Source organism: Ovis aries, chromosome 3, assembly GCF_016772045.2.
Source record: "Ovis aries strain OAR_USU_Benz2616 breed Rambouillet chromosome 3, ARS-UI_Ramb_v3.0, whole genome shotgun sequence".
Lineage (NCBI taxonomy): Eukaryota > Metazoa > Chordata > Mammalia > Artiodactyla > Bovidae > Ovis > Ovis aries.
Window position 1 is genome coordinate 102,835,577 of NC_056056.1, and position 15,131 is coordinate 102,850,707.

Consider the following 15,131-nt stretch of genomic DNA (forward strand, 5'->3'; position numbering starts at 1 on the left):
CTTCCTGAATATCCATGCCTTCCTAGACTGCCCGACCACCACCCCCATGGTGACCTGGGACAAATGTTGCCAACAGGCTTAGCATCCCGCCTGGGATACACATTTTATATAACTCAATGCTTTGAGCTACTCACTCTGACGAATGTCACAGGCTTGTTTGCCTTTCCTTACCTGCTTTTTCTACACATCCCCTCACACGGTGCCTGTGTGAAACCTGCTCACCAGTGCCCGTTCCTTTGGGGAAGCCGGGCTCATTGCCCTAGAAACATACCCCAGGGTACGTGACCATGTGAGTTTTCACTTATGAAAAAACATGAAGCAGGAGCCATTCAGTGTTTTTTTAAATCCAGGTCTCTATTTCTCCTGTGCAAATATGAATGTAGGCAGAATTAATAGTTAAGGCTTTTAAAACATGTGCATTTTGATAACACGTTGCTAGTTACATTGTGCTGATGATAAGAGCTTGGACCAGATCTTTCTTTAATAGTGCTCTGAAATTTCTTTTAAAAAGTTTAAATGGTCAAATGATCCATAGCAGAAACCAGAACAGACCCATGTAAATCCAAAATGCATACTTGAAAAGGCAGCACTTTTTGTATGAACTACATTAGGGCCCAGTTATGTAGCATATGGATTGCAACTTAGACCACAGAGACTTCGAGGTTTCCAAAGGACATGGGGCATCTTGTCTGAGAAGGAAAGAGCATCGGAAGAAAGAAGAAGAGGAGGAAGAGAAGGGAAGGAAGGAAGGAAGACGGGGAGACGAGATTGGAGAGAGGAGCAGGAAAACCTGCATATATGGCTTCCCTGCATCAGGAGAGTGACTTGTCTTGGGTAATTTACAATGTGTTTGAAGCAGAGGATGGACCATTAACCCTAATCTATAGATACCTTCTAAAATCTTAATGTAATATTATATACTGGATTAAACAAAAAGAGCCAGGTCGATACTCTGCACATTTTTGTCTAAGAGCTTTGCCTCAGGATGTAATTCCAAGGGAGAGTGAGGCTTCCTGTTCCAGGGTGCAGGGACAGTTTGGAAAGACATGGCCTAAGGGTCTTGTCCCTTGAAAGTCTTAGTGGTCAGCTTGTTTGCCTTAGGACCCCATTCCAACCTCCAACTTGGGAAACTTTCCCAACATGACTTTCCCCTCTAGGCCAGAACAGGCTGTCCCAGGGCCCCGACTCAGGGACTGGGACAGAGGCTGTCTTTGAAGCCTGTCGGGGAGTTAGGAGATGGCCCTTTCCCTAATGGAGATACTCTTTGCCAGGAAACAGATTCTGGTTTCACAGGAGTTGATGGCAGGGCACCTGGATTTGCTTCTCAGACTTGAAATGGCCTCAGCCGGGATGACCTGGCTTCGTTCTTTGTGCCTGTCTGTCACGGCATGAAAGAACACATGAGGAGATACCCAAGTCAGAAATATGCCCAAGCTGTTTCGCGTATCCAATCTGAGTTACCACGTGTACTCTCAGCTTCGGTTACCACTCCCTCATCAGGAGGTGGTGGAGTGAGGGGCAGGAGGGGTGGTTAAGTAAATAACCTCCCATTTACAAAAAAATGAAGTTCAGGAGTCTAAATATTCCCCACGGATTTAAAAAACAAAAAACAAAAAACTTCTGTGCTCCCATTTTTATACTCTTGGCCTGGAGACATCTCACACTTCACAAAACCCTGCCTCACGAAGCGTTTCTTGAGGAGTTCGCTGCAACCTGTCACTTAACTGGGACAGACATAAAGAGTCCCATTGTCTAGATGAGGAAAACCAAGGCTCTGCCCCAAGGCCACGCAGCTCACAGAGGGTGGGGAAAGCTAGAATGCGGTCCCGGCGAGCCCCGTGCCGGGCAGCGTCGAGCTGACCGCCGCCCCAGGGAGGCGGGAGACGGCACCTGTGTCTTCAGGGCTAACTGGCCTCCGTTTGCAGAGCATCCCCATCAGGCGGGAGGCCCATCTTCACCTGGCTTTCCAGCTGGCTGAGCCGCTGCTTCACCTTCATCTGGGTGGCGTTGTACTCGGCCAGGAGCCGCGCAAACCTGGTCTGCAAGGTGTCCAGGGAGGTCTCGAGGTGCTCCACCTTCTCCTCCAGGTCCTTGGGGTCAGCCCCGGCCCTGGCCAGCTCCTCATCAATCAGGTTGTCCTTCATGAGGATCTGCCGCCCCTTCTCCTCCAGCGCCTTCTTAGCCTCGGGGTACTCGGTGAGCGCCTCCATCAGGTCATCCTTGGAGAGGCAGAACAGGTCCGAGTAGCCGATGCTCCTGATGTTGGCCGTGCGGCGGTTCCCGGACTTGCTCCCCTTGATGTTCAAGATGCTGATCTCCCCGAAGTAACTCCCGTCGCCGAGGACCACGAACTGGGTGATGCCGTCCTCGGCCACCACCGCCAGCTTACCCTCCTTGATAATGTACATCTCCCTCCCGATGTCCCCCTTCTTGCAGATGTAGTCCCCGGGGCTGAACACTGCCGGCCGCAGCTTCAGCACCAGCTCCACCAGCAGCCCCGCCTCGCAGTCCTGGAAGATTCGGACCTTCCTCAGGGTGTCCAGGTGCACGTTGATGGCGATCTCGGCCTTCAGCTTGTCGGGGAGGCTCTTGAGCACCTCCTTCTCATCCACTGTCTTCTTATTGGCCCACAGGTAGTCGAACCAGCGGATCACCCGTGTCTCCAAGTCCTTCGTCACCTTGCGGAACTGCATGTACTGCTTGATGGAATCGATCTTGGCCTGGAACTCGGCCCGTGAGGCATTCATGTTTGAGATCATGGAGCCCACGTTGCCCACGATGGTGGCAAAAATCAGGACGCCCACCAGGAAGTCGATGACCACAAAGAGATACTCCTCGTCTTTTACAGGGGGCGGGGTCTCCCCAATGGTGGTCAGGGTCAAGGTGGACCAGTAGAGACTGTAAATGTACTTTCTGGAGAGGCGCCCATACTCTGGGTTGGAGATGTTTGGGTAGACCCAGGAGTCGGTCCCGAAACCGATGAACTTGGAAATGGCAAAGTAGATGCAGGCATTCCAGTGGATGATGATGAGGATGTACAAGACCAAGTTCCCAATCCTGAACATGTTGGGGTAGTTGGTCCTTGTCTCTGTGCGGTCAAAGAACTCGAAGAGCCGGGGCAACTTCAGCAGGCGGTTGAACCTCAGTTCTGGGTAGTTCATGCCCAGCTTAAGATAAGCCAGGTCTGTGGGGACCAGGGACAGCACGTCCAGCTTGAAGTGCAGGGTCTTGGTGTAGTGCTTCCACAGCCGGCTGGTGTCCATGACCATCAGGCCTTGCTCCAGGAAGCCTAAGGGAGAAGACAGATCACGTGGGCATCAAAGAGGCTGCCTGTTCATGGTCGTGGCCCACAGAAAGATATTTTACCTTGTGACTACACAGGATGTGTTTTTTTTTTATATATAATAGAAACAATTTCCAAAAGCCATGCTCACTATTATCACAGGAAACGTGCTCTGGTATTTTCTATCAGATCATCTAATCTATTTTATTCAATTAAAAATACAGGTCAGTTGGGTAAATTTGAATGTGGATTGGGTATTTGATAGTAGTGAAGAAAGATTATTAAATTTTAAGAGATAAATTGAAGTTATATTCTAAAGAATGGGTCCTGGTTAAAGCTACATGCTAACATGGTTACTGTCTGAGAGTCACTTTAAAAAACCTCCATCCAAGAACAGGGTGTGGGAGGATAAATGAACCAAAATTAGGAAAGTGTTCATAACAGTTGGAGCTGGATGAGGGTACATGGGGATTCCTAACAGTGCTCCCTCAGTTTTATATGTTTGAAAATATTAACAATAAAAACTTTAAAAACACTGGTCATGGCCTAGCAAATTGACTTTACCAGTTACTAATGGGACATGGCCTTGCCCATGGGAATTCCCTGGTGGTCCAGTGGTTAAGACTTCACTTTTCAATGCAGGCGATGTGGGTTCCATCCCTGGTCAGGGAGTTAGGATCCCACAGGCTGGTCACTCAGCACTTCTGGGCCCTGGTTTCTAAAGCAATAAGATGGAGATAATCCCACCCGCGCTTCTTGTCTCTTGCAGCAGTTCTTATGAGAAAACAAGATGTGCTTGGAATGCTTTGTGTATTATAAAGCTGCCCAAGGTTGTGCTGTGATCTGGTGGTGTTTGTATCCACAACCACGGCACAGTTTTTAGTTTAAAAACCTTGGAAGTTTCTTTAGATAGATATATTCCTAAGTATTTTATTCTTTTTGTTGCAATGGTGAATGGAATTGTTTCCTTAATTTCTTTTTCTACTTTCTCATTATTAGTGTATAGGAATGCAAGGGATTTCTGTGTGTTGATTTTATATCCTGCAACTTTACTATATTCATTGATTAGCTCTAGTAATTTTCTGGTGGAGTCTTTAGGGTTTTCTATGTAGAGGATCATGTCATCTGCAAACAGAGAGAGTTTTACTTCTTCTTTTCCAATTTGGATTCCTTTTATTTCTTTTTCTGCTCTGATTGCTGTGGCCAAAACTTCCAGAACTATGTTGAATAGTAGCGGTGAAAGAGGGCACCCTTGTCTTGTTCCTGACTTTAGGGGAAATGCTCTCAATTTTTCACCATTGAGGATAATGTTTGCTGTGGGTTTGTCATATATAGCTTTTATTATGTTGAGGCATGTTCCTTCTATTCCTGCTTTCTGGAGATTTTTTATCATAAATGGATGTTGAATTTTGTCAAAGGCCATCTCTGCATCTATTGAGATAATCATATGGCTTTTATTTTTCAATTTGTTAATGTGGTGAATTACATTGATTGATTTGCGGATATTGAAGAATCCTTGCATCCCTGGGATAAAGCCCACTAGGTCATGGTATATGATCTTTTTAATGTGTTGTTGGATTCTGATTGCTAGAATTTTATTTAAAATACTTAGGAATATATCTACCTAAAGAAACTAAAGACCTATATATAGAAAACTATAAAACACTGATGAAAGAAATCAAAGAGGACACTAATAGATGGAGAAATATACCATGTTCATGGATCGGAAGAATCAATATAGTGAAAATGAGTATACTACCCAAAGCAATTTACAAATTCAATGCAATCCCTATCAAGCTACCAGCCATATTTTTCACAGAACTAGAACAAATAATTTCAAGATTTGTATGGAAATACAAAAAACCTCGAATAGCCAAAGCAATCTTGAGAAAGAAGAATGGAACTGGAGGAATCAACTTGCCTGACTTCAGGCTCTACTACAAAGCCACAGTCATCAAGACAGTATGGTACTGGCACAAAGACAGAAATATAGATCAATGGAACAAAATAGAAAGGCCAGAGATAAATCCACACACATATGGACACCTTATCTTTGACAAAGGAGGCAAGAATATACAATGGAGTAAAGACAATCTCTTTAACATGTGGTGCTGGGAAAACTGGTCAACCACTTTTAAAAGAATGAAACTAGATCACTTTCTAACACCGCACATGAAAATAAACTCAAAATGGATTACAGATCTAAATGTAAAACCAGAAACTATAAAAGTCCTAGAGGAGAACATAGGCAAAACACTCTCCGACATAAATCACAGCAGGATCCTCTATGATCCACCTCCCAGAATTCTGGAAATAAAAGCAAAAATAAACAAATGGGATCTAATTAAAATTAAAAGCTTCTGCACAACAAAGGAAAATATAAGCAAGGTGAAAAGACAGCCTTCTGAATGGGAGAAAATAATAGCAAATGAAACAACTGACAAACAACTAATCTCAAAAATATACAAGCAACTTATGCAACTCAATTCCAGAAAAATAAGTGACCCAATCAAAAAATGGGCCAAAGAACTAAATAGACATTTCTCCAAAGAAGACATACAGATGGCTAACAGACACATGAAAAGATGCTCAACATCACTCATTATTAGAGAAATGCAAATCAAAACCACAATGAGGTACCACTTCACACCAGTCAGAATGTCTGCGATCCAAAAATCTGCAAGCAATAAATGCTGGAGAGGGTGTGGAGAAAAGGGAACCCTCCTACACTGTTGGTGGGAATGCAAACTAGTACCACCACTATGGAAAACAGTGTGGAGATTCCTTAAAAATTGCAAATAGAACTGCCTTATGACCCAGCAATCCCACTGCTGGGCATACACACCAAGGAAACCAGAACTGAAAGAGACACATGTACCCCAATGTTCATTGCAGCACTGTTTATAATAGCCAGGACATGGAAACAACCTAGATGTCCATCAGCAGATGAATGGATAAGAAAGCTGTGGTACATATACACAATGGAGTATTACTCAGCCGTTAAAAAGAATTCATTTGAATCAGTTCTGATGAGATGGATGAAACTGGAGCCGATTATACAGAGTGAAGTAAGCCAGAAAGAAAAACACCAATACAGTATACTAACACATATATATGGAATTTAGAAAGATGGCAATGATGGCCCTGTATGCAAGACAGCAAAAAAGACACAGATGTGTACAGCGGACTTTTGGACTCAGAGGGAGAGGGAGAGGGTGGGATGATTTGGGAGAATGGCATTGAAACATGTGTAATATCATGTAAGAATAGAATCACCAGTCTATGTCCGATGCAGGATACAGCATGCTTGGGGCTGGTGCATAGGGATGACCCAGAGGGATGTTGTGGGGAGGGAGGTAGGAGGGGGGTTCACGTTTGGGATCACATGTACACCCATGGTGGATTCATGTCAATGTATGGCTAAACCAATACAGTATTGTAAAGTAAAATAAAGTAAAAATAAAAATTTAAAAACAACAACAACAACAAAAACAAACAAAAAAAAAACCTTGGAAGTGACAAGCAGGGCTGCTGCCAGCTTATGTAATGTCTTTGTGCAAATCAGAAAGAGGATCCTCAAGGATGCACAGCTTGGAGACTGAGGCATGGGTGTAGCTTTAGGCCCAGCTCACAGCTAGAGGTGGTCTTGTTACTGACTGGGGTCCTTGGACTCTTTAATCAGCAGAAACTGGTGAGAGACCAGACCAGGAAAGACCAGGAATTCAAGCAAGACTTTACTGGGGCTCGGGCAGCAGCAGCACTAGGCAGTGAGACAAGTCACAGCCATCTTTGCTGGCTCCCTGAAGCTGGGCTGGTTTCTTAAGTGGGGTGGGGGTGGGAGTGGACCTGTGGGTTGCGCTGGAGGTGTGGCTTAGGTGGTCTGCATATGGGGATAGTTATTTTTCATTTCCTATAGATCCTTTGTATTCTGTTGCTGCACAGCACTCTGGCAGAGGATCGCAGCTCACAGGCTGTCTTAATCTGAAGGAAATCACACCCTCCTAGACCCTATTTCAGATTTTAGTTCTCTGTATATTACACCTACTCTGAAAGCCACGGGTAACATACCCTGGCTTTTCTGACTGTCCACGAAGAGGAACCCCAAGGGTGACTGTTCTGGATCTCCCTGAACCTGCCCCCAGGCCTCAGCACCCCCACCCCCACCCCCCGACTGTTGCATGTTGTGGGATCTAGGACCCGGGGCCCAGGCCCACTCACCTGTCCGGGCTCGGACCAGCACATCCACGCCATAGAGGATGTCTGCTGAGTAGTCCAGGACCAGCCAAAGCATCAGATGCTCGGACTGGAGCTCATCGAAACAGGCCCTAGAAAAGTGCAAGAAGGGCCGTGTAGGGAAGGGCCCAGGGTGGGCAGCGCTACAAACTGGGGCTCAGTTCATCCCGCCAGCAGCCCAGCCTGCAGTGCTGTACCCCAGCACCCCACCCATGGCCTCGATGAGGGGCCCGGGCGCTCAGAAGCTTTTCTGCCTCGAGGTCACAGACCTCCTAAGAAGAGCTGAGACTGACCCCAAAGAGTGGGCCCCGTTGCCTCTTGACAGTAAGTGATGGCCCTTCCCCACACTGGGGAGGGGGCAGTTTTTCCAGGCCTCAGTGGTAGAGTCAGATGAAGGGGCTGAGAATTTGCCCTTTCTGGGGCCAAATGCCAACAAAGATACAACAACTTCTAGAGATTAACAATGGAACAAGTCACATCTCCCCCACAAAATAGTAGCTCACCATGCACCCCAAACAGCTCAGAAAGCCCAAAGCCCCCCTCTGGTGTCTGCCCCCTGGTGGGTGAGGTTGGTCCAGACTGGGATGGACATATACATACTGCTATATATAAAGTAACTAATAAGACATCTAATAAAGACTTATAGTATAGCTCAGGCAACTCTCTGTATGACTTACACAGGGAAACAAACTAAAAATCAGTAGATGTATGTACGTATGTAACAGACTCATTTTGCTGAACCCCTGGAACTAACGCAACATTGTAAATATACTATACGCCAATAAGAATTAATAGAAAACCAACAAGAAAGCCCACAACCAGCGGAGAACACCACCTGCTACCTATACCACCGTCCTGCAGGTCAGCTCAGGAGTGACCCACCCCTCCCACTTCCCCTCAGGAGAGCAAAAACTCGCTCTTGCATCTTCCTCCTGTGACTCAGTTAGGAAGGCTCCAGGGTGCCAGGCCCTTTGCTTTGATCTCAAACACAGGTCCCCACCGGTGCTGCTTTGAGCCCTTCCTTATGGACAGAGCCCTGGAGGGGGGCATGGCAGCCCACTCCAGTATTCTTGCGGGGAGAATCCCATGGACAGAGGAGCCTGGTGGGCTATAGTCCATGGGGTCACAAAGAGTCGGATACTACTGAGCGACTGTGGACAGAGAGATTGAGGCACATCTAGCCGGAGGGTAGCCCCCGGGCACTCAGAGCTCTGTCCCTAGCTGCCCCTCTCCGCTACCTGCACACGAGCAGACACCAGTTGTAGAAGACAGGCACGGCGATGACGGTCAGCCAGTGGTAGTACATGTTGCTGGAAGGGTCCACCACCACGCTGTCCTTCTTCTTCCTGGGAATGCCCACACAAACAGCGCAGTGTGTTGGAAGTCTGCAGCTCTGGAGGGGTTTAGAGACCTGGTCTAGCTTACAGACCCCAGGGCAGCTGTGGGCTGCAGCGGAAGAGATGACTTCCCAGATAGGGTGGTATCAATCTCAGCGGGGGTCATGTGGGTGTCCCTGTAGAGGGCCTTCTCTGACAGCCCCAGGAAGCCACGGTAACTCTAAAACCATGGTGATGACATTCCCACGTGCCCTGCGGTATCATCCAGGCACTGCAGGGTACCAGGGAAGAAAGCGGAGCACAGTGATATTGGAACCACCTCAGGGAAGCTTTGGGAAAATGCAAGTTCCCAGGCGCACCCAGATCCCTCCCGGGCTGGGGTCTGGAAATGTGCATTTGACCCTCGCCCCAGGCGGTTCTGAGGCAGCTCCTCTCTGGACTGACCTTGGGACCCCGGGGCTCCCCTTCAGGACGGTGCTCTGTCCACTTCACTAACTGCATTTGTGCAGATGTTCTAAAGCCTCACTTCTGAGCACTGGGATCCTGCCTCCCACTGAAAACCACCAACCTGGGAATCACTGCAGTTATGTCAGCCAAGACTGAGTGGAAGAAATAGCTTAGGGTGCTTTCTGCTTTCCTTTTCAGGATTTTCAGAGGGTTAGAATTTATAGGTGGTACTGGAGATCTTTTCTTTGGGTCCACCTGTCTCCTCCCCCATGCCAGCTCCCTACCATGCCCACTAGGCCTGCAGAGCTGCTCCTGCGCCCCAGAGGACATCCTGGGTTGCCTTTCTGCCCCTCAACTCAGCAAATGCAAGATCAGTTTCTCACTGACGGGGCTTTGGACATTCCCAACCACCAAGACTCATCATCACTGGGTTTGAATTAGTTTGTGAACATGGTATTTTCTAGTGCCCAGGGGAGGGGCTCCTCATATCCCAACTGTGAAGATGACATGGTGGGCAAACAGAAAGACCCAGGAGAGGGCACTGGAGCAGGCTCCCAGGGAAGTCCCCAGCTGCCCACCCGGGGCTGCAGACCACCCTGCCTACCTACAAGCCCCACTCTGAGGTCCCCGACTTTCCCCGCAGAATGAGACCCTCACATGATCTCAGCAGGCCTGATCCCTGCCTGAAATCAAGTCCTTTTCCATAGCCCTAAGCAGCCCCCTCTCCAGGGCTGACCCCGAGGCCCCACTGGGTCAGGCCCTCTCTCCTCCCCGGGGAGGGACCAGGCATGCTGTGACCCCAGAACTTCCCCTCTTTGGGGGCAGTTTCTCTTAGTACTTACTCCTCTTTCTTGGGGTCTTCCTTTTTCTCTTTCTCCTCCTTTTTCGCCTTGTCACTGGATGACACAGGGTGATACTTAGCAATTTTCGTATACCACGGGGAGAGGGCAGGCCACTGTGACTGGAGGAGAGGGCGTGGTGCAGGAAACTCATCTTTCCAGCACACTGGGGTGAAGCGAGCTTACTGATTTCAATAATAATAATGTCAGGAAGCTGATGCACAGAGAGGTCAGGTAACTTGCCCAAGGTCACAAAGCTCTTAGGTAGCTGAGTTGGGATACAAATGCTCTTAACCAGTATATATATTAAATGTATAGCATGTAGGTGGTGCTAGCGGTAAATAAGAGACGTGGGTTTGATCCCTGGTTCGGGAAGATCCCCTGGAGAAGGAAACGGCAACCCATGCCAGTATTCTTGCCTGGAGGATCGGGGAGCCAGTCCATGGGGTCACAAAGAGTCAGACACGAGTGAAGTGACTTAGCATGTATGTATGTATGCATCTATTTATCTACCCATCTATATTCTCGATACATAGACCTAGAGAAAACTTGGAGGTGTATTTGCCAACATGTGTTTCTCTGATACTGGGGTTCAGTTGTTAACACAGAGTATACTTTTGTGGTTGTGTGCTCATGGGTGCTTTTCTGTGTCCCAAGTTTTTGACAGTGAGCATATTAATAGATTGAGTAGAAACAAAAAGTTATAATTGGTAAGTCTGTTCTCTTGAATCTACTGGTCTTTCGGCAGCTGAAGTCTTAATGCCAAGACACCAGCAGAGGGCGCTGCCCACAAGCTTATTGGGCAACTGAGCCCTGCTGGGAGTTTAATTACACCAGGCTCTGCCACCCTTGTTCAGGATTTGTGGCCTGGGTTACAAGCTTCCGCCTTTCCTCTGGCTACCAACCTGCTGAGGCCTAGGGAAGACCCTGTGCCATCCATCTGTGCCCCGAATACACCCAGCACTGACTCAGGGGACCTGCACAGAGCTATGAATTGATGGTGGCTTTGACTGAGAACAATTTGATCAGGAGAAGGAAATTTTCAGAACCCATGGACTAAGCGAGAATGACATAAATGTGGTGGAAGAGTGGGGGAAGGTGTCCATAAGAATTACTTCTGTATCTTTGTGCCCAGGTGGCCCCATTTGGGAACAGTTCCCAGTTTTGTCCTTTGGTCCTTGGACCCATGGTATGAGCCCCTCTGAAAAGATTTATCAGAGCCTGATGCAGCCGACCGCATCCACCCCCATCCTTGCCCACATCCTAGCCCCAGGTCGGAGACCCACCCACAAGACCTCCGCCCAGTCCGGGGTCCTGAGTCTTTACTCAGCTGCAGGGCTTTCAAGGGTGTTTGATGTCAGGTTTGCCTTGACATCAAGCACATTTCGAAACAGCTATCATTTTGCAGATTAAATCATTTTGTTTTTCTGACATTTGGGTCTCTGGATTTGACGTCCCAATTTCGATTAGGAGTTTGAGATCAGGTCAACTCTTTGTGACCCCATAGACTGCAGCCCACCAGGCTCCTCTGTCCATGGAATTCTCCAGGCAAGAATGCTGAAATGGGTTGCCATTCCCTTCTCCAGGGGATCTTCCCAATCCAGGGACTGAACCTGGATTTCTTGCATTGTAGGCATTATTACTGTCTGAGCCACCTGGGAAGCCCTTCTTTTTTTCACTTCAAGGGAGAAATGGATTAAGCATTGGGGATTAGCAGATGCAAACTATTATATATAGCATGGATAAAGAACAAGTTTCTACTGCATAGAACAGGAACCTATACTCAATATCCTGTGATAAACCACAATGGAAAGGAGTCTGAAAAAGTATATAAATATATAAAACTGAATCACTCTGCTGTATACCAGAAATTAACACAACATTGTAAACTTATTTCAATTAAAGAAATAAATTTAAAAGACAACAACAACCAAAAAACCCCCAATGCAACTAATGTTCGCGGAGGGAAACAGAAACAAAAATTCAATCAGAACAAAGGGAAATAACAAGAAAAAGCCTTGGCATAGTTCTCTGTCAACTGGAAGTCAAGAAATTGGCATTGCTTGCTGATATTGTCCTCCTAGGCTCCAACTGAGACCACCCCCTTCCCTACCTATCCCCGTGGTGTTCCATAAAGGAAGGCTGGAGAACGGGGCCCACGTGCACACGTGTTCACACATATAAATGGTCACACCACATAGACACTCCCTGTTTGGGATTTTGGATGGCGTTGCCAGAATCACACATCAAACTTCTCTGCCAGCTCAGCATCAGGTGGTAGGAAACAATTGCAGTGGGCCAGTGTTTTAAGAGGTTGCTCTCTGGAAATATTTAAATTTCCTCTTTCCACTGATTACATCCTGATCACATCCTCCAAAGGGGCCCACATTAGCCTTAAGACAAGAGCATTTCCCTGGCACACAGGAGCTTGAGGAGGCAGAATGAAAAGTACATTCTTATCACGAAGGAGAAGATCCAATGCTCAGTAAAGGGACCCCAGCTTTGCACCTTCAGATACGTAGCAACAGAGGGTGCTGGCACTGAAAATGTTTACCCGTCCAACTCCTTCACTTTATAAATAAGAACAATGCAAGACACAGAAGAGAGGACCTGCCCAAGCAAGTCTCACCAAACAGGTCCCTCCCCACGTTTGTCCATGGGGACGGGTTTCCAATGCCAGGAGCAGGGTTCTAGCAGGGTCTGGCGGGTGTGGCAGAGGCAGCAGGACTGAGGAGGGAGACACAGCTGGGGTGTCCGCAGCAGGAGGGCGGAGGCGGGGAGTGGGAGGGGGCCGAGGTACTCACTCCTTCTCCGAGTTGTTGCAGGTGTTGGTGTTGTTTCTGGCCAGGGGCCAGTCACTGTGGGAAGGCAAAGAGAATCCGAACTCGGTCCGCTTGCTGGGGACCCCTTGCCCTCAGGCAGTTATTCTGGGACTCCCATCCCCTGTCTCCTGGGCCTTTCCACGCAGTTTGATCACAGGGAATTGTTATCGTTGGGGACAAACTTCTTTTGTGTGTGTGACCAGTTTGTGCTGGTGAATGCCTTGGAGTAGAGGAGAAGATGGACACTGGGTAGCGTGAGGATTCTGAATAAATGGGGAGTGCCTCTTTGAATCCCATCCAGCACCCTGGCCTCAATTCCTCTCACGTTTAAGCGTGTGCCAGGCAGTGCACCAGACACTACGGAGGGCAGGGAGGCTACCCAGCATGGCGCCCGCCCCCGGGTGCTCCTGGGGGAACAGGCTGAGTGCCTTGGGCCAAGGTGGACAGAGTTAGCAGCAGCAGCAGCACTTTGAGAGGGTCGGCAGGGACGAGGTTCTCACAGGGCCCCTCCCTCAGACACCCTATCGCAGGGGTCGCTTCTGATTCTTAGGGCCAAAAATAGACCGAGGGCAGAGCTGCCCCAGGGTTCAGCCCATCCTCCCCACCCCTGTCCCCAACATTCACCTTAAAACTTCAGGGCCCACTACCCAGATCTATGTGAGAATCCTGTAGAAGGTGGGGATTGGTTTTGCACCCAGCAATGTTTATTTAAAGCTGGACTGGGCAGTTCTTGGTGGCGTTCTTTAGGAAAAGGCGTGATCCTTGTGAGCTCAGCTGCCAGTTCACGTGTGTGACAGCTGGTTTAAGAAAGCCAGCCTGGCCTCACAGGGCTGGAGGGCGGCTTGCCTGTCTGTGGTCACTGCAGACCAGTCGCAGGACAGGAGTTCTGGGGGCCACAGCCAGTGCCTGGGACTCTCCAGACTGCCTCTCAAAGCACCTCTCCTCTGATGTCGAACATCTAGCCAAACACTTTTTTTGGTACTTCTGCATGCCCTGCCCATGCCTCCCTCCCTCCATTCAGGATGTGGCTCTAATAGCTTTTTTCGGGATTAATTTACCATCTGAAAATCCCCCGAGAAATCAAAGCTGTGCTATTACAAAGGAAAGTTTAGGCTTCTGGGGTGCAGTGGCATGTGATTGCCACACCCCTGTGCCCATAATCTCATTGGGCCAAACCCCTAGGAGAACTAAGACCCACTTCTGCATACATTTTGCTTTGCTAATAGGACTTGGCCTTGAAAATTCAAGGTCTTCTTCCACCAGGAAGCCTCCCTGATTACTCTGCTCCCATCCTGCATCACCGCATTCACCTGCCCACCCTGAACCGTCCAGTGAGTTAATCAGGCATTGGTGGCAAGTTGGGACCTGGCCCTGATGGGGTCCTAGCTCAACCCTCTACTTATCTGGTCACACAGGGAAATGTGCAGAGTCTAGCGTTCGTCCCCATGAATCTCAAGTTGTGGAGAAGACAGTTTGATCAGATAAGCCAAGGAAGTCTTTGCTTGCCCCAAAGGAACTGAACCAGTTTGTTGACTTGCTAACAAACCTCCTTCCCTCCCTACCGCTTCTCTGCTCCCTGCACCCTACCTCCCTGCCACACACCATCCCTGCCCCACCCCGCTTCTTCATGTTCCCCTCTTCCTTAGCCTCCATCACTCCTGTCTCTCTGGCTCAGCAGTGAACAGCACGTGTGCCGTGTGGTCCTAGAGCTCCCTCCCAGGGATGCTCAGCTCTGGGAGCCTGCACATGTCCCAGCGCTCAGCCCCTCCACAGCGCCCTTCTCACAGCCCAGGAAACCAAGGGTTTGTTGTCCAAGCTCATGTGAAACAGTAGCCCAAAAATGCTGCTCCACTGGACCTCTGCCTCTCAGCCAGCAATTCTCATGCCTTCCTCAGCAGGGAAGACGAATGCAGACCTCCTAATGTCACTAGCGAGACATTTCTTTGAACTGTCATATTTTATCTTAAGCATGCTTGTATGCCTTGCACATTTCACAATGTACTGCCCGACCTGTAATAAAAATATACCCCCACCCCACCCCAATCTGGAAATAAAACTGAAGCTCTGAGAAGATCCATCCTGTTTTCCCCAAAGCTTCAGAGCCTTCACTCCCCAGGGGCTTTCTCTGCCTGTTTGAGGTGCCATATCTGAGCCCTTCTGTTTCTTTGAC

The 15,131-nt window shown here is 48.4% G+C and overlaps 1 protein-coding gene across 6 annotated transcripts in view; it reads right to left on the reverse strand.

Annotated features, from left to right (window-relative positions):
* Nucleotides 1-333: 333 nt before the first annotated feature.
* CNGA3 (cyclic nucleotide gated channel subunit alpha 3) overlaps nt 334-15,131 on the reverse strand; it is a 41,447-nt gene continuing 26,649 nt past the window's right edge. For 5 of the 6 annotated variants that reach the window (XM_027965727.2, XM_042245151.1, XM_060413953.1 and 2 more), the window contains 5 exons: nt 12,944-12,997; nt 10,143-10,196; nt 8,755-8,862; nt 7,502-7,608; nt 334-3,289 (listed from right to left, as the gene is read on the reverse strand). In XM_027965727.2, coding sequence (XP_027821528.2) covers nt 1,905-3,289; nt 7,502-7,608; nt 8,755-8,862; nt 10,143-10,196; nt 12,944-12,997 — 1,708 coding nt within the window. In that variant the 3' untranslated portion in view covers nt 334-1,904. The remainder of the gene's footprint in view (nt 3,290-7,501; nt 7,609-8,754; nt 8,863-10,142; nt 10,197-12,943; nt 12,998-15,131) is intronic. The other variant, XM_042245152.2, reaches the window with a different exon arrangement.